A 21,322-nucleotide genomic window follows, 5' to 3' on the forward strand; every position below is an offset into this window, starting at 1 on the left:
TTCACGTATTGTACGTTTTAAATATTTACATAAAAACGAAATAATTATTATATATAAACTATTATATCACATAAAAGAAAAAAACTTAAATAGACTATTAACTGTTAAGGTATCAGAACCGAATAAATTTTGTTAAATCCTGATATTGGGCTTTATTACATGAATGTATAATAATATATCAAATTAAAAGTAAATTAAAAATAACAGAAAGTAAACGTAAAGTTTTAAAATTATTAATCATAGAAAATAAATTCCGTAGGACTTACTCTACTCTCAAATATTACAATTATCTTTAATTTTATTTATAATTAACTCTTTAATCTTTGGAAATTTCTAGCTATTTGAATTTTATATTTTGACTTCTTAAAAGATAGCATTGAAAATTGTTATTCTCTGGCGTAAATTCCACACATAACGAACAAATAATAACAGCTATAATAATAATCATCATATAAGTAGGTCTTATTTAATAAGTATATTGTTTTAAAAAAAGTATATAATTATTTCAAAAAATTGATTTATTAATTATTTTCCAGTTAGGAAGTTGAATAATATTATAATAAATTATAAAACATTATATACTGGTAAATTTTGCAGCGAATTGTTATAACAATGGCTCATATACACAAGTTTTTGTTGTGTTAAACATATAAACAAACATATTGCTACCGATTCCAAATTTTTAATCCCTTTTCATCTACTGTGATACATCTTTTAAGCATATACTGCAGGCTTAAAGCGAATTTTAAAGTAATAAATTTATTTAGTGCTGGGCTTTTTATTGAGATCAAGTATCTTATTTGATGTGTTGAAGAACATAATTGCGAACATCTGAGCGTTGTTACGATGAATCATCACAGTGTAATGAATTGTTACAAAATAAGCTAAGAAAATAAGTTAAGAAATATAAACAGCTGTGTGATACTTTGTAGAGTTAACTCATCTCAGTATGATTCGTATATTCGTACTGGTAACATACACCTAAGATCGAAAAACATTATAAAATGAAAAATAACAAATAATTTCTAAATATTCCTTTAATTTTTCTTTTTTTATTTATTTTTTATTTTGTTGTAAGTGTTGTATATACCAGAGGATTCGGTATATACACCGGTATATATACCGCACTTACAACAAAAATTTAATTTATTAAGTATTATTTACTATTTTTAACATAAATGGACTATGTCAGTAGAAACTTTGTACTATCTACTACTATGAAAAAAATATTAAAAATCCGAAATATTTATTTTTTGTATTAAAAAAAAAGAACTTTTTGAAACTATTGATAATTTGAATAGCTTTCCGATATGACAAATACGTTCTTTAATAGATTATAAATCCAGATAGCAAAGTGTCTCAGCACAAATTTGTGATTATTTATGATGTTGGCAACTTGATGCAACCATGGAAAAGAATCATCGGATCATTTGTATCCGTTCTTTTTTCACAGTTAATATAATTTACTATTTTACTATTAATAGGCGCATCTCAAAACTAACATTAGTAAGCGTGGTCATTTTGATCGAAATATATTCTTGCGCACATACACACACACATACACACACACACACACACACACACACACACACATATGTTATAACTCGGATACATATATGATTATAATTACTATAATATAAGTAATAATTAATAAGAAAAAATGTTTTGATAATGCTTTATATTAATCAATTAAAAACAAAGAAACGTAATAATTACTGGAAATAATTATATTTATTTATGATCTTTGAATTTAATTTTACCTTTTTTTATTTGTTAAAATTATTGATATGTAACAAAATAATAAGAAAATTATAATAATTTTACTTTTTATTTATAAAAATATAATAATGACAGAGGCTGGCGAAGACAAGAAATACTACGTAAGCGCGCACTACGGTTTTTTAGACGTTACAAATATATCAAATTTTATATAGATAAGCGTGTTTACGTCATCTATTTTCGCATACTATATGAAAAAACATACATTAACAAACATTTACGTAAAGATAAAAATATAATAGTATTTGTCATCAATAAAAGATATAAATTAAAAAATATAAATAAAAGATAGAAGAGTACAGCAAAATAATCACTCCCGAGTTAAACGCTAAAGAAGACTAAATCTAGGATTGAAATATGTATGTCGCAGCTTTTTTGCAAAATTAATCTTTTCATAAAGGCTAACTTTTAGCCTCTTAACCGCAAAACGGCATTTTTTTGGCATAACCGCCCCAAACCAATCAGCACTAATCTATACTTATCTCTAATGTCTACCAGATAATGATTGTATTACATAACAGATGATGATTGTATTACGTAGTAATACTTTAATCAACTTTAATGCTCCATATCTCGCTTCGCAGAGCAGTCCCGGACATTTTTCTAACAATTTAATCAACTTTAACGCTCTACATCTCGCTTCGCAGAGCAGTTCCGGACATTTTTCAGATTCTTTAATTTTACACAAAAACGCATCGAATGAGCCTAATTTCACCGAAATTGGAGGTAAGCTCTTCTGAAGAATTAGCAAATTTGTTTTTATTTGATAGTTACTATTATTGTTCTAGATTGATTAATAATACACATTTTACAAAAAGGCTAACGAAATATTTAGCTTTTTTGCGTAAAGCCTAGAATTTACGTAAAAAGGCTAGACGATTCGTTAGCCTTTTTGCAGAATATGTATCATTAACCAATAAAGCTGATGTGAGTTAGTCTTTTCGCGAAAAGCCTAAGTGCTTCAACCTACTTGAGAAACTATTGTTAATTTTGCAAAAAGGCGCCGTTTTGCAAAATCTGAAAAAGAATTTTGCATAAAGGCTTGCCTTTTCATGAAAAGGCTAATTTCGCAAAAAGGCTGCGACATATAAGATAAATAGGTCACGAATTATATGTATAAATTGTTTACAAACTGTATTTCTAAATCGCTCTCGTAAATATATAAATTCACGCTCTAATAATCGTAAAGGCAATTTAGTTCTGTATAAACAATAAAGTTATGTATATATATTTCGACTCACATTTAAGCCAGTTCGATAACGGTTGCATGACATGAGTAATCAAAGTCTCAATACTATAGTATAAATAAAACGTAATAAATGTCATATATGGAAATTAAAAATACAGTCAAAGAGTAAAAAATAATAATGTAGTAATATTGTAATAAGATTAAAAATAAAACGCTTATATAAAAGACACTCATATTTTATAGCAATAATCAACTAAATAGCGATACATCAACTAAATAATAGAGAAGCATCACTTACGATTCAAAATTATATGTTAAACTAATATATATACATGCAGGGAATGGAAGTAACTTATTATTGTAACTTATTACTGCGGTTACTTAGTTACTTAGTTATCTTATTGTAATAACGATTTGGTAATGCTGTTACATATTTTTTTTTATGATAATATATTATCAGAGTTGGAACAGTCAATAATTACTTATAATTGATTGGAAAAGTCATTCGTTACTAAAAAAAATAACTCGCAGTTTGTAATTTATTTTTTAATGTAACTTGTAACAGAGTAAATTTACGTTACTCGTTATTTATTCACACAAAAAAATAAATTCTTAAAGAAATGCATAAATCTTTAATCCAAGAATATTTTATGCTTAGAATAGCGTCAAGAATAAACATTTTCCAATTAACAATAAATTATTCGTAAATTAAAATAACTCTGCGTAACTAAATAATTGATTTTATTAGAATTATATAATAATTTTAGAAACAAGAATACAATATACTTTGCATAAATCTATTTATTATTGATGCCAATGAATATTTATAATTGAAAAGAATATTTTATACTTAAATGAAAATAAACAGTATTCAAGAATAAAAATGTACATAAATCAGGAATTCATTTTTTTCTGTGTGACTTTTTTCAGTAAATAACACGTAATGACAATCTTTTGACCTTTCAAAGTGACTTCCCTAATTTTAGCGTCACCGCACTCAAAGAAAAATTTCTTCGATTCAAAAAAATATTTCTTTGCTGTACGGTTAAAGAAAAAATTTCTTTAATTTGAACGTAATACCAAAATTTATTTGATTTCAATGATTGAAAAAATAATGTTTAAATCAAAGAAATAATATTCAAATTAAAGAAATTTTTTAATTAAAATAATCAAATAAATTTTTTTATTTGATTTCAAAAAATAATGTTCAAATCCAAGAAATGACGTTTAAATTAAAGAAATTTTTTTTTAACCGTATAACAAAGAAACATTTTTTTAAATCAAAAAACCTTTTTCTGAATGCACACGCGTTTAATTAATTATCACTATCATCATAAAAAAATTATGATATCATTAGCAATCTATTCGTAACGCTTTTTAAACTTTTACGAATTATCTTCAAAGATATCAGAAGATTTGCGAATTATCATTGCCGTGTTTTCATTGCTAATGCTAAGGTTTCGTAAACCTTGTTGTTCATTTTATTAAAAATAGTATACTAATACTGAGCTGCTCCTCCAGAAAACTTCATTTATGTAGAAAATTATTATAAAAAGTAACTGTAAAAGTAACGAAAAAGTAACTCTTCCATTTCCTATACATATGTATTCTTATAAATAAATTTAACTCAGAACATATAATTGCGCAATTACTTTAGGACTTTCAATTAGGAATCTGTGCGGAAGAGAACAAATTTTCGATATAAAACAAAATACGTAATACCAATATGATGATATGATAATTGAAATGATTACGAAATATCAAAGTCTGTTCCTTCACACATAATTGTCGCCTCTCTTTAATTTTCCTACTTTTTTTTGGTTGTATGTTCCAAAATTCGCTGCTAGTATTGAAAATCTATACTGCACGTATACTTACTGCACATCTATACTGCACATAAACTTAAATAGTCTTTTAATGTTGGCTGCTGATAGACTATGATAGACTGATAGTGAATTTTGGAAACAGCGTTTGTATCGAATTAACTGATATCTAGGTTTTAAATCTGATATGCTACAATACGATGTGACCATAGTCCACCAACCTACCTTAGGACTTTGCCTCTAAGATAAGAATAGAAGTGAGACTAGATTCTATTGTGACCATAGTTCACCAACCTACCTTAGGACTTTGCCTCTAAGATAAGAATAGAAGTGAGACTAGATTCTATTTAGACTCATTTTCGAACCTTATAATGTGACCATAGTCCACCAACCTACCTTAGGACTTTGCCTCTAAGAATAGAAGTGAGACTTTAGAATAAGATTAGACTCTATTGGAACCTTATAAAAGAAAACCCTCAGACTGCAGAGACAGTCTTCGATATATTGCGAGAGTAGTTACGTCTCTAAAAATTTTCCAAGTGACAATTGTAAAAAAAAAAAGAAAAGAGAATACAATAAAGATAATTTTTTATTTTGAAATTGTTATCACAAATCTTACAACGAAAACTCATGAAAACTCAAAGTTTCAACGCAAATGTCAAATATTAAAAGAGTAATGATATTTTTGAAACATCCCTACTTTCAACACACATACACACACACACACACACACACACACACACACAATCAATTTGAAATATTAATAATCCCTTCACATTTAATTAGAAGCATTTAAAAACCTGTAAAGTACTTATTGCGAATAATAATAATATAAATTAAAGAATAAAAAGAGTAAAAAGAGAACAGATCATCATAATACAAAAAAATTAAAGGACAAACTACGAAAACAATCAACACGGATCGAAGTCAAAATTTAAAATAATTATTAAACAATTATTTTAATATATTATATAAAAAATTCTTTTAATATATGAAAAAGGACATCTGTAATACAGTACAAACAAAAAATTTTAAGTAAGATACTTTTATAAAATATATGATTATAATTGAACTAGAGGCTTTGTTACAGTCTCTTCAACATTATCATTATTAATATTAGGTGTTGGAATTAATTCGTAGCGTTTTACAAGTGATGGGAAGTACTTTCATTAATGTATTTTTTAATGCTCATGTGAAATAAATAACATTCTTTCATTAAAAAACGCTACGAATTAATTCCAACACCTAATATAATGGTTAATGTAATGGTTACATACGTTAAAAACATCTGTCATTATTCATTGGCACAAATTTATGTATGAATTATCTATCTATTACGTTATCTATTATATGTATAGCATATATATAAGATATTCCAAAATTTGAGGATATAAGATTGTAGCGTGAAAGTTCGTGAAAAATTATAAATAATGAAAGTACATATTATTTTTTTAAATAAAGTAGTTTTTAAGTATATATATTTAAGGTACAAACAATCCTAAACATTCATTAAAAAGTCCTTTGTATCACACGTACCACATACATGATAGTATGTGTACAGCGACAATATTTAGTATCACTGATTGCAAAGTTAACATCTATTATTGTATATAATAAGGTTTTGATTTTGGATTATTTAAGCCCTTTGCTAAACGTTTGGTACGAAACCTGACTTAGCTTTAGATTAAATCTCTTTTTTTTTTAATGATCTGACCTAAAATAGGCCACTTGTTTGGTATAAAATGTGTGTTACTCGAACTAAAAGCTTACTAATCTTTCAAAGCTTATTAAGAAGACTAATTTTCTTGCTAAGATAAAGGCACAATAGCTAAAAGTGTAACTGGTGAACAGCGCTGAGACTGAGAAAATACTTCAGATCGCTTATGTAAACAGTTGGTGACCTTCTTTGAGATACCATATAGGTCAGGCCGCACATATGTCTTTCGAAACATATGTTTTCTAAACATAATCAGACATTAGATGAACAAATAATTTTTTAAACAACATTTAAGTCTGGTACATTTTAAATTCTTACACTTAAAAAACTGTTTTATAAAAAAGAAAATGGCATTTTTTATTCAGAGATCCGGAATTGAAATCGAAAACCGTTCTATAGCCCTTTTTTTTTGGTGAACCGAAACTGAAACTAAATTCTATAAAGTTAATAAGAGATGACTCCTTTTGCCTACAAATCGATTGCCTACAGCTCGATTGTCTACATTACTTTTGTTGACATTTGCGCACAAAAATTATTTCCTATACAGTCCGATTGCCTACAAGCACTTTTACGTACAAATAAAAATTTCAGAGACGAAATCACATTTGCCTACATGTATTATTGTCTACAGGTCGATTGCCTACAGCTCAATTGCTTATGAAGCATTTTACCTCTCTTAGGTGGCTTCATTAATTTATAAATTTGATAAAAGGGAAACTGGATTAAAAAAATGATTTGTATTAGCTGATAAAAACATTTAATAATCCTTAATAAGTAATATAAATATAATATATTTTTAACTGTGTGTTTAATATATCGTTTCTGATAAAATATGCTTGGTATAACTCATGTAAAAATGTTAAATTAAAAAATTAAAAATTTATCTCAACTATATGAAAATTTTCTGTCTTCAAAAACTTGCTGCCTTAGACAAATGCCTTGTTTGCATTAATCCATCACTGTCTACGAGCACTTTTGTGCAAATATAATATAAAATTAAGGTTAAGTTAAGTAAGAAAATAATTTGTATTTTTAATGCAGAGGATTTGTGTTTTAAAGTAAAGAATTTGTTTTAAAACAAAGAATTTTTGTTTTCAAAGTAAAAAATTTGTATTTTAAAACAGAATTTGTGTTTTTAAAACAATGAATAATACATGTAACAATCGTTGTAACAATCGAGTTGTAAGCAATAATACATGTACACTCTCAGAAAGGATTTCTAATATCGAGAAAAAAAATTCTTGACGTACTTAATCTTATCTCAACTATATGCAGTATAAATATAAAATTATAATTTATATTAAGATTAAATTAATAATTTTTATTCTATTCTACTTAATCTTATCTCAACTATATGCAGTATAAATATAAAATTATAATTTATATTAAGATTAAATTAATAATTTTTATTCTATTCCCCTCGAATAAAATAAGATGGACTTCTTGTCTTGAGACGAGTATAACACATATAAATTTAGGTTTATATATTCTTACGTTTAGAATAGTCTATCCAGTGTTATACATATATGTAATGATATAGTATGGCAGCGAAGCTTTAGTGGTGTAGTGCGCTAGCTGAAAGATACACGAAACAAGAGATCCTGAGTTCAAGTTTCGGCTGAGCCTAATTGCCGAAAAATGTAAGATTACTAACATTCTGCAAATTTCGTATGGAATAAGAAATTTCCTTTAGATCGGTGTTTAAAGGAATCCTAAAGTGAAACTCTGATGAAGTCATGGTGAGATCGCTATTTTTCCAGCGCATCGACATGTCTTTATATACTACCGCATCAATATTTCACGCAACCTGTGATACGCACGTTGCAAATTCATGTCGCAATTTTCGTATAACAAATTCGTTGCAATAAAGCGTGTAAGTCTAATTTTAAGAACTCGACGTTACTTGTTCACGTACAAACTATGTGTGTTTGTGAGTTACTATTTCGTAAGTAAAGATAGCAAAACTTTCGTATCAAGCAAATGTTGTCATACACAATGTTGATTTGACAGCTTGAGAGATGCTATGTTATACTAAAAAATGATGAAAAATTATAAATATAAATTTCAAAACTTTTATTTATGCCGTTTTTGCATAAATTCTACCTCATAAATACGTATTAATGCGTATACTATTTAATCCTGAAAAAGGATTTTCGAATCGGAAAGAGAAAAAAAATATTCGTTATATAAAAATTATATGATTTAGTTGGTAATACAGACGACTTTAAGATCCCCTTAATGTTAAATATTTATTGTATCTAACCTAAATTTTTTTATTAAGAAAATTAATGAAATAGCATCAAGAATATTTTATTCTTATATAGATTTTCGAATTTTTCATTTAAGAAGAAAATATTCTTTTTTAAAAAATAAATACGATTGGCTTTATATCTTATTTATCTTATCTTATCTTATTTTATTCTAAATCGAGGAGTAATAGCATTGAATACATATATAATTCTTTCCTATAGATATAGGCAAACATGACTTCATATCTGAAACTTTTATTTGTGCGCAAAAGTGCATGTAGGCAATTTCATTTTGATGCGCAAACGATACTGTAGGCAAATAGGATTCTCTCAGATAATATCAAAATTATAACTAACTCAATAAAATCATTTTTGGTTTAATTTTTTTTTGTTCTTTTTCCGATTCTTAATCTACACATCTAAAAATAAAATCTATTCTTTATATCTTGAACTGATTAGTTCAATTAATGAATTATTTGTCTTTCTCCTTCCATTAAAGAAAGAAAATAATCTCTAAATTAGTACAGCTAATTTATGGACACATGAAAAGGATGAGTTCATATTATCGTCACATTGTGATTCAAATCCTTGCATATCATATGTACACAAAGTACATGTATAAAGCACGTGTGTGCTAAATAATATATTTTTCTATAATATATTTTTATTTCGTTCTATATATACACACACGCGCGCGGGCGCGTAATCAGGGCTCGGTCTTATCTCAAATAAATTTATTTCAAATATGTATTTTAAATTTAAAAAAATTAAGACGTTATTTACGTATTTATTATTTTAAATAACTTCTTTTGATTTATTTTTTATTTAATATTTTAAATAAGTTGTATCCGTTTTTTATCGATTTTGTATTTTAAATAATTTTCTGGAAAACCTATTTTATATTTTTTATTTTAAAGAAATTGAAGAATCAATTATGTTACCGATTCGTTACAAATAAAAATAACGATGAGTAATTAAATTATAGTATATTTATGATGAAGTATAGCATGTGTGGGATACAAGATATACCCATATATGATTCATGTTTCAATTTTCCACCTGTGGTACGCAAAGGGTTAATACTATTAAATATTAATTATAGGCTATAGTTATAAAAAAACTGAAACGTTATACTTATAAATATATATTCATATATTTAAATAAACAAAATCATTAAAATATTTTGTATTTACAATACTATTTGAAACGTTTATTTAAAGTACAATTTTTTATTTTATATTTTAAGTAAGTTTATGAAATCAATTTCTTTTAAAATAAAAAATTGCCTTCAAAAACTTATTTAAAATAAAAGACAAATTATTTTTCTATTTAAATAAAAGTTATTCTATATTCTAAATAAATTAATGTATTTTCAGGTCCTATTTTATATTTTAAATAATTTCTTGTGACCTATTTTTTATTTTAAATAAATCATATCAGTTATTTTACCGAGCCCTGAGTTTAATAGAATAAATATAGAAAAAAAGTAATTTTAAATTTAACTACTCTCTTATCTCGCGAGTAACTACATAATCGAAAAAATCTTAAAAAATTGTAATTTTTAACTTTTCGATTTTCTTCACTAATCAAGTAACCGGAATATTTATTCGATATTTTATTAAACCTACACCGGAACTAAATTAAAAAAAATCTTTCGATCCGAATCCCTGCTTTTGTTATTTAATTTTTTACAAACTTTTATGTTACAATTTTATTATCTTCAAATTTTGAATCACTTTATATATAGTATTACTATATATAGAGTATGTATGTATATATATATATATATATATATATATATATATATTATATATAGTAACTCCAGCAAGTACGCCGCGCTGAGATTACATCGCAGAAGTTAGAAAAAATAGAAGGAATGGGAGTAATTTTCTCGCAACTGCTCTGTTATGTCTTTATGTTATATTGATATTGTGTTATGATTTCAGTTTTTTACTGTTAATATTAATAAAATTATTGTGAGTTGAATCAATTTGTCACTGTGTTAAGCGCCACTATAAATTATAATCTACATAAAATGATTGTAGGACGTGCAAAAAACTTCGACGGTTATTTCGTGATACATGAATGTAGAGAAATAGTAAAGTATGTTGTATAACAAAATACAAGTACTTTGCTCTTGTATTCTTTGTTTAATTTATTGTCTTGTATATCTCTCTTTTTAGGATATATGGCATTGTTAACAGACGGGATTTATGCCCAAAGCGTACAAAATGCATAGATTGATATAATTTGTTTACTTTAAACATAGTAAATAATATTTAATAAATTAAGTTTTTGATAGGTACGGCGTATATACCGGAGTTACCCTATATATAATGTACATTCATATCTTAAAAGTAAAGCAATACAAAATTAAGTTTATCATTCACAGTATGAAAGTAATAAATTTCTTTAAATGTCTGATTATTTTATGTTACTTTCTCATGAAACGCTTTATAGTAACATACAAATGATTAAGATAAGAAGACTTATGAATATAATTGAGATAAACACAGAGAGAAGAATGTTCTTAAAAAGAATTTTACAATTTACATAAAAGAATTTATTTATAGAATTCAATGTTTTCAATAAATTAATATCAGTCATACATATGGTGCAGCAAAAGTTGTGATATAATAAATAATTAAGAAAAAGATAAGTTTTCTTTAATTACAGTAAAAAATCGAATCAAGATTTTTTTCAAACAAAATGTGATTTATAAAAGAATAAATATAGAAATAAAAAAATTGATATTATATATTTGCGTACTTAAATTCCATTGCATGTAATCGTTTCAAAAACTCGTATATATATATATATATATATATATATATATATATATATATATAAAATCTACATTATATGTGATTAATTTAAAAAAATATTCATATATATATACTGGATCAGGGAAAAACTTTCTTCGTATTTTTTAATTCAAAATTGTATATACAATATCTTCGGCAAAAATGAACGAAATTCAAATTTAAAAAAAGGATTTTAAAGTTTGAAACTACTACTTATTATCTGCTTTCTTAAAAAGGTTACTATATTTTTTGAGTTTCTGTGAGTTTGATAATTTTTACATTTAAAAAACTACAAGCTGAAAAAAATGAAAAATTTTCTTTTCACTTTAGAGTTCTCTCACATGTTAAAAAAAAATTTACGAAAGTTTTCGACTACCTATCGTGAAAGCTTGACGCTTTCCTTACAAAAGCACTTTTTTTTAAATATTTCTATGAATTTTTGTTATTGAGTTATTTGTGAATTAAGTAAAGGAGCATTCTAACTTTAATTGCTTATAACTCCGATAAAAATCATCCGCAATTTAAAAAACAGATTCTTAAAGCTGAAACTTTGCTCTAGCGAATGATATAATTATAAAATTTTGCAACAAATGAAAAACTTTTTGCAAAAAAATTTTTTTAAATACAAAAAAACTTTTTCTCCGACCTAATATATGTATATATAATATATATACATACATACGTATATGAGTATACAGGAGTAGTTCAAAATGAATAAGACCTTTTTTTGTGTAAGTACAAATCGTTGGTAGATTTTTATACTTGTGAGTGACAAATGGAGGTGTCTATTCAGATCCATACAATTGGATTCGCTATAGTTATTTCTGTAGTTATTGTTTCTTAAACAAATAGTACCGAGTGCTGCACTTTGAAAGCGTTTTTTTTTTCAAACCGTACATACACAATATTTCGACAGTTTTAATATTTTGTAATTTTTGCAAGAAATTAGATAAACTCATGAACTCGCACTATGCGTTGCATAACGCTACTCGCTACTATCTTTTCGAACAGCATTATAAGAACTACGGAAATAACTGTTACGAACCTATTGTGTAGGACTTGAACAGACACCTTCACTTGTCAATAAGTACATTTATCAATGTTGATTTATACAAAAAAATTTCATTCATATATTTAAATCATCCCCTCATATATTTAAAAAAATATCATAAATGCTCGTTGTTTGAGATCGGTAATTCGGAAAAAAGTAAGAACTCTTTCGATCGACCGACAGTAATTGTTATTGAACGCACGCATAAGGTGAGCTCGTGATTTCATCTCGAGCCTGATCTTAAGCCTCGTCAAAATCAGGGATTCGTCGTTCTTTAGTCTTTTCAAAACAATTCGATACACGCAAACAGGCACCGGCAACGGACAATCGAAAGTTCTAGAATAATTCAATTCGCGCACGCGAGCGCCGCGCTCCGACGAATACGTCACCAATCCCACGCACGGATTTTCTGTCGCGCATGACTGTTACGTTGAACGTCGTTAGAAAAGAATTCAAAGCGCCAATCAATTTTGTACAACCAATGCCACGTAATAATTACGATTGTGGCAAAAAAATTTTATTGGATTTCTCCCAAGAAGAAAGCCCAGGCCGAAAGCAATAAATGCTTCTCGCCGTTCCTCCTTCTTAGACTTCTTAGAGTCATAGTCTCGCTACTATATCGCTTCGTAAAACCGCCGTGCTAACCGCTTAGTGAAAACCGCTATAAAACGAATCTTTTCGAGAAGTGCCGAGAAAATCGCCGAGATTTTCCATCACCGTGATTCCAAATACAATTTGGAAAAGGTGACCGCATTTAATATTCTGTTAATCTAATATTTAATTAATTATATTTTCTGAATTTGTAACTGAGCATATTAAAGAAAAATTCTTTTGTTAAATTACAAAGAAACGGAGTTCTCTTTACTGTCGTGTATCATATCAACCGTGTGCCGTTCTCTCATTCGAATCTTTCCGCGCGGTGCATTCCCGCACACTCGTCATTATGATAGCACAAGTTGGTGTTCGCAAATTTGGACAAATGATATTTTTAAATTGGCGTGTTTGCGTATTATCAGTTTGTATAGTAAACTAATAAAAAATTAATTAAATATTTTTTTCGTGACAATTTTTGCAATATTAAAAAACAATGTGTACTGAGCAACAACATATTTTGGCATTAAATTTTATTTCAAAATTGGTAAAAATAAAATTGGTAAATATTTGATTCGCTGAAAATAATATATGAGCATAATAGCACAAAATTTTCAGGATAGCTTTATTATTAATAAGCGAATATAAATACTTAATAATGCATTCACTCACTTACCTCAATCTGTTCAACATATTTATTGAGGACGAGATAAGAACAACTTTTATATTCATCGATTTAAAATTAGTTTTGTGCGCTTCTTTATTTATACAATTATCCCAAAGCTAAAAAAATTTAAAGAAACGCAAGTTTGATGATATCGAAATATTAAACAAAATTTGAGGAGAACGTTTGTGAATACCTTGAAAAACAATTTTGAGAATCATTTTTAGCAGAAATGGACCAATAATAAGTGTATTACAGCAGACTAAGCTTATTTTGAAGAAGATTAAAAAACTTCGCATGGGAATCTCATACTAATATGAAAAATGGTTTCATTTAAATTATTTAAAACTGTGATATTTTGTAATTTATGAGATGCTAATAAAAAATCTCTATAGGCATAATTATAATAAATGGATAGATTTTGCTGTAGTAATAATTTGAAAATTATTTTAAATCAAATTATACTGAAAAAAACATCTTTATTATGGACAGTATATATTTATTTTGTTAACTGCATAAGCATTTATACAGTTAATCACGGATATCGTATAATCATACATGTGATCAAATTATTAAACAAGTTTATGTCATAGTATACGTGCGCGAGAGGAGAAATGGAATAGATGTATATCAATAAAAAAAATCATATCAGGAACTAGAAATTCAGGACAAATAACGTCTCGATTATGTATCATAAAGTTATAATAAGAACAATAAATAAGCTATAAACTAAGAAAATATAGTAATAGTAACCATTTTCTATAATACAAATGATTAATATTACTACATTTTCTTAGTCCATTTAATTTATTTATTGTTCTTATTAAAATTTTTTGTTACACATTGTTGTAACGATATCAAATTTTAATAAACTTTTCCAGAAATTTATTTCTCATTTAATTTTGTCTTTGAATTAAATGAACCATTTTATTATAATATCAGTAAAAAGTCTTATAATGCTACGTCTTTTATTGCTGAGTGGTTTTTTTTGTTAGGAAAAATTAAACTTCACTGCATCTCTGATGGAAGTATTGGTAATGTATTGGTCGCGAGTGAGCGACTTTAGTAAAAAGTTTTATGTATTTTTTAAAATTATCTCAACAATGATTATAAATTAGTTCTTAAAACTAAAACATTATGTTTTATTTTTAAAATATATTATCTAAAACTAGAAAAATATTATATAATATGTTTCTAATCTTAATTATTGAAAAATATATTTGTTAATTTGTTATATCTTATATGTATATTAGATCTAAATAACTATTTAATGTAGTTGAGTCGCTATTTCGCAATCAATTAATAGTACACAAATATTATTGCCATAACTATATTTTTATAATGTTGAATATCATTAATTGCTATTGCTCTGTAAAACTATATATAATTACATATATTATAATTTCAAAATTGATAAATTATTATAAATTATTATAATTGCCAATAACTATTTCGTTTTCTCTCAGTATGTATAGAGGAAGTCCAGGCAAAGCGGATGTGTTAAAGTTTGGGAAGATAAATGACACAGTTAAAATTAAGATCAGAAATCTTTTTTATTCTAATAATTCTATTAATGGAAGGAACTTTGAAATAAAATTAAATTAAATTAAAAAACTTTAATATTTAAATATTTTTTTAGTCAAAACGTAAAAAAAGAGAAACCATCCGCTTTGCCCGACCTCCTTGAGTAAAATGAACAGGGTCACTCGAGCAATAATGATGGAATTAAAAAAATCAAAATCAGCGTCGGCAGTCATCACAAAAGTAGCTATCTGATTCTTTATATCTAGAGCAGCTTTCATGACCCATTTGGTACACTGACTGCATTAGACTGCATCTAAGGTTTGTTCGTGTCGCATGCTCCAACATGCTCCAATATGCTCCTATCATAGCTCCTACTCACTCCAATGCACTCATACGATGCGAACAAATCTCTAGTCTTCGAATGATGGATCGGTGTACTTTTCAGAACATATCATACTGCGTTGTGGAAAAAAAACAAAAGTGAGATGTAAACAATCATGTGCCTTTCGTTCACTCAAAAGAGTCTCTCCCTTTTCCGGTATTTTCAGTGCAATTACATACTGGATAAAGAGGATGAGCCATTCGCTTTGCCCAAAGAACTTGGCGCAAATTTGGAAAAGTTAGAATAAGTTTAAATAACAAGTGAAAAATGTTAACCCTGAATACACATTTAAAGTCAGAGAATTCTTACAAAGAATCATTCACATTGGTTAAGAAATAGTTATTGCTAATAATTAAACTACGTACCTTGCAAAAATCACAAGAAAACACACAATTTATTTTATTTCTCTATCAAACACAAAATGAGCATAATCATATGTTTTGCATTTTCATGACGTAGCCGGTCGGTTATTTCTTCGATAGTTAGAGATTCATGGTACTATCTCAAACAGATAAGCAAAAATAAAAAATATTTGCTTTCTCCAGAGCGTTTGTTTTGTTCGGACTTCCCTTGTATCTACATCGCAAAGGCCATTCTATTCATTATATTTCTACTTATTATACATATAAGTATAAATACAGATATGGTTAAATATATAAAGGTCTATATAGTTAAAAAAAAATAAACGATGTACTACAGATCAAGGTATTCAGGAAACAAATTCATTTAATTAGTCCAAAATTTTCAAATGAAGCTGCAATAAAATCTGTAAATCCATTTTTAAATAATTATAGGGACTTTTTAGACTTGATTAGAGCATGTTCTCAGCTACAAAACATCATAGTTTCAACTAATTTAACTAAAAACATTTTTATATAAAAATGTATAATTGAAGGGTCCTTTCAAATCCAATAAAATTTGTTTTTTTTTTTTAATTACATATTAATCCGTACATTTTTTAATTTTCTGAAATATATTTTTGTCGATTGCTATACAAATCGTGCAAAACGTTACAGACCAGTTAATGATTCTTTTTTTCTTATTTAGTACGGAAGAAATTGATTTAAGTTGGCAAGCGCAACATCTTTGCGTCAGTTACTCGCAATGAAGCATGCAATTATCCTCGTTCTTGCTGTTGCAGCGACAAGTAAGTATAAAAATACACACACACACACACACACACATATTTTATATATATATATGTATATACGTATATATAATATATATATATATATATATAGAATAAATACTAAAAGAAAAAAAGTTGCAATTAGTATAATTTAATTACAATTTACAATCATTTTTTGGAACAACTACTATATATGTATTTACAGTTGTTGTTTGACTATACACATAGGATCAATTGTACTATTAATGTAGTCATACTGCTTAAAAATCTTCAGTTTTTTCTTAATATATTTTTAAATTATTATTACCATTTAAATAGTAAGCGAATGTTAAAAAATAGTTATATTTACTATATAATTGCAATTACATTTGCGAGTTAATACTAGAAAAATGCCTATTATATGGTCGAAGCTGGATCTTCATTGCTTTATAATAATTCAATCTTGAATTACTAATATACACTATATATGTACTTGCATATATATCATATTGTAGTCTTTTTAGAATTGCGCGCGCCGAATTATTTTTCCGGACTATAAACGCAATTAAAACTACTCTAGTAATCGTGAATTAAATTGACAAGCAATTTAATAATTTGATGCTACCATCAAGCATCATATTATAAAGATGTTAATATGTTGAAACTGTTAATAAATTTATTGCGAAAAATATTACCTCGGCCGGGACTTGAACCTGGATCTCTTGTATTTCGTATGAGCGTCCTAAGCTATCAGATCACCGAGGTTTAATGGTTATTAAATTACTTGTCAATTTAATTCGCGATTACTAAAGTAGTTTTAATTGCGTTTATAGTCCGGAAAAACAATTCGGCACGCAATTCTAAAAAGACTATAATATGGTATATGTACAAGTATATATATATATATATATATATATATATATATATATATATATAGTGTATATTAATAATATTTAAGATTGAATTATTATAAAGCAATGAAGATCCAGCTTCGATCGTAATAGGCATTTTTCTAGTATTGATTGTGTTTCTCACATATGCGGTCTAAAATAAAGATTCTTAGTATTGTTTACATTTACTAAATAAAAATGTTTATTTTATTTACAATTTATATCTTGATATTTACTATGTTAATTTTTGTGTCATAAATTATAATACAATTTGTTCATGTTTGAAAGAATTATATGCATGGAAGATTATTATTAAGGTTAAAAAGTAAACATATATCTCAACAGTCTATTAAAGTGTAATTCTATTAAAATATAATCTATTCATATATATGTGTAATAGCTAAACAGATTTTTAATTATATATATATATATATATCTTTCACGATAAAATATATAGGTCTTTATCACATTTAGTATTTAAATAACTTTTCTAAAAATCTCATATTTTCCTCCCGCAAAGTATTCGCAAGTTATCAAAAATAAGACTTGTCCTAGAAAATTCTAATATGTATTATAGCAGCTCCAGACAATACAGTTAATGTCAATTAATGTACTCCAATTTTTCGCACCTTCGCTAAATATTAGCCTATATTTATGTAAATAATTATGTCATGTGCGCGTGTGTTTGCTTGCACGCGCGCGCATGTGTAATATTTGCGTAGATTGATATTGGCATAATATTTGTGTAATATAATATTATATTAACCATATTGTCTGGAAAAGTCTTTAATAGAATAGATTTTTGGATTATTTAATTATCTCAATGTTATTATTATTCACTTATTATTTCGTTTATTTTCTAGCAACTCTCTCTCTCTCTCTCTCTCTCTCTCTCTTCTCTAATAATAATTAATATAATAACTTTGAAATATAAGATCAAGAATTTTGCACGTCTAGTCAAAAAATAATAAAACATTTTAAACTTTGATAGCAAGGGAGGCAAATTGCGATGAGCAGTTAAACAAAAATAACGAAATTCCTGATTCTAAAAAATTAAAATAATATGAATTAATGGACTCTCGATATTAAAAATAACAACACAAGTAATGAGAATAATTCTCATTGCTTATATTGTCATTATATCTAAAAAATTAATTTTATATATATATATATATCTTTCACGATAAAATATATAGGTCTTTATCACATTTAGTATTTAAATAACTTTTCTAAAAATCTCATATTTTCCTCCCGCAAAGTATTCGCAAGTTATCAAAAATAAGACTTGTCCTAGAAAATTCTAATATGTATTATAGCAGCTCCAGACAATACAGTTAATGTCAATTAATGTACTCCAATTTTTCGCACCTTCGCTAAATATTAGCCTATATTTATGTAAATAATTATGTCATGTGCGCGTGTGTTTGCTTGCACGCGCGCGCATGTGTAATATTTGCGTAGATTGATATTGGCATAATATTTGTGTAATATATTAGGTGTTGGAATTAATTCGTAGCGTTTTACAAGTGATGGGAAGTACTTTCATTAATGTATTTTTTAATGCTCATGTGAAATAAATAACATTCTTTCATTAAAAAACGCTACGAATTAATTCCAACACCTAATAATATTATATTAACCATATTGTCTGGAAAAGTCTTTAATAGAATAGATTTTTGGATTATTTAATTATCTCAATGTTATTATTATTCACTTATTATTTCGTTTATTTTCTAGCAACTCTCTCTCTCTCTCTCTCTCTCTCTCTTCTCTAATAATAATTAATATAATAACTTTGAAATATAAGATCAAGAATTTTGCACGTCTGGTCAAAAAATAATAAAACATTTTAAACTTTGATAGCAAGGGAGGCAAATTGCGATGAGCAGTTAAACCAAAATAACGAAATTCCTGATTCTAAAAAATTAAAATAATATGAATTAATGGACTCTCGATATTAAAAATAACAACACAAGTAATGAGAATAATTCTCATTGCTTATATTGTCATTATATCTAAAAAATTAATTTTTATTGGAAAATTGGATCAAAAAATTCTTGCATGACAAGCAATTTATCACAGTGAAAAAAAAACATACTTCTTATGAAAATACAACAAACATTATTTACGTATAAAGAATCGTATCCATAATTATACATATTTTTCTCAAGAAAATTCTAAGATCCTCTCTTCATCCAATTTAACAACGTTTATTCTACACTTGCTAAACAAACTGATTTTCAGCGAACAATGTCTAATTTATTAACAAAATGTTTCTTTCTATTGTAATATTCATGAATTATGTCTTATAGATCGATAATAGCCACGTGTTAAACAGACGCTTTAAAAAAAAGGAAAATTACAGAAAATATAGAAACATTTCGGAAATTTATAAGGTAAAAATATAAGAAAGTTTACAATGTAAAAATTAATGAGTGGCATTAAATTAAAAATTTAATTATTTTCCAGGAAATATTTAATAAAAATTTAAGAATATATTTTTTGTAAAATGAGAGTCAGTAATACGTAAGTCTTAAATCAACTCTAGAAACTTTTCTATTTAATTTTTTAAGTTACTGATTGCCAAAAGCTGTGCAAACTTTCTGGAAGAAGCTTTAATAATATAATATTTCTCGATTTACTAATGGTAAACAAGGTTGTCAAATGTTATATTTTCATTGTTAAATAAAATTTTATTAGGTGTTGGAATTAATTCGTAGCGTTTTTTAATGAAAGAATGTTATTTATTTCACATGAGCATTAAAAAATACATTAATGAAAGTACTTCCCATCACTTGTAAAACGCTACGAATTAATTCCAACACCTAATATAATTTTTTAAAGATTTTTTAGTTAAGAAAAATAAAATTTTTTAATTAATATAAAAATGAACAGATAGAACAAAAACAATTAAATTATTGAAAAATATAAGATCTTTAAATTAAATTTTAAACATTTTGATTGTATGCATATATCACAAATATTTTATATGAATTATGAAACATTGTTTTCATAATTACAATTTACATCATAGAATACTGTTGCATATAAACTAACATAATATATAAATGAATTTCATTTATGTAGCATTATCAGATCCGCAATAAAATTACACTTATCAGAATTAGCTATCAAAATTTATGTAAGGTGCTAATATATACTAGGTGGGGTGAAAAGTAACCTCCTTGGGAATGAAAAAAATTTTTTTCTTATGCAGAATCTCGCCCAAAATATGGCGTGTTCGCTCAGTACTAATCTTTGTAGCATCTGCTAGCTCGCGCACCTTCACTTTCCGGTCAGCCAACACCATTTCATGTATTTTTTTGACATTTTCCTCGGTAACCGCATCGGAGGGCCTGCCGCTGCGGACTTCATCGGTAGTGGAGTTGCGGCCACCACGAAACTCTCGAAACCAATATTTGACGGTGTAATCTGACGGAGTATTAGCCACATAATATTTATCCAACTTTTCTTTTGTTTCCTTCGCCGTTTTGCCTCTCAAAAAATAATGTTTTATGAGAGAACGAAAATCGTTTTCGCAAACACGTCAA

General features: G+C 26.6%; 2 protein-coding genes and 1 long non-coding RNA gene across 8 annotated transcripts in view; 2 read left to right on the forward strand and 1 right to left on the reverse strand.

Moving 5' to 3' along the window:
* RhoGEF3 (Rho guanine nucleotide exchange factor 3) overlaps positions 1–21,322 on the reverse strand; it is a 253,411-nt gene that overhangs the window by 179,851 nt on the left and 52,238 nt on the right. The gene's annotated exons all lie outside the window — the stretch shown is intronic.
* LOC105151800 (lysosomal acid glucosylceramidase) overlaps positions 1–21,322 on the forward strand; it is a 41,751-nt gene that overhangs the window by 13,245 nt on the left and 7,184 nt on the right. For 3 of the 5 annotated variants that reach the window (XM_011065713.2, XM_011065715.2, XM_011065714.2), the window contains exon 3: positions 16,821–16,920. In XM_011065713.2, the coding sequence (XP_011064015.1) occupies positions 16,878–16,920 (43 nt within the window). In that variant the 5' untranslated portion in view covers positions 16,821–16,877. Of the gene's footprint in view, positions 1–2,077; positions 2,506–13,181; positions 13,357–16,820; positions 16,921–21,322 lie in introns of those variants that run through there. The other 2 variants (XM_011065717.2, XM_011065718.2) reach the window with 2 other exon arrangements.
* On the forward strand, positions 18,275–21,280 carry LOC147910173 (uncharacterized). Its single transcript, XR_015544395.1, has 2 exons — positions 18,275–20,167; positions 20,241–21,280. It is a non-coding gene; the product is annotated as an uncharacterized LOC147910173 (long non-coding RNA).

This window comes from Acromyrmex echinatior, chromosome 3, assembly GCF_024713525.1.
Source record: "Acromyrmex echinatior isolate Ae372 chromosome 3, ASM2471352v2, whole genome shotgun sequence".
Taxonomy (NCBI): Eukaryota; Metazoa; Arthropoda; class Insecta; order Hymenoptera; family Formicidae; genus Acromyrmex; species Acromyrmex echinatior.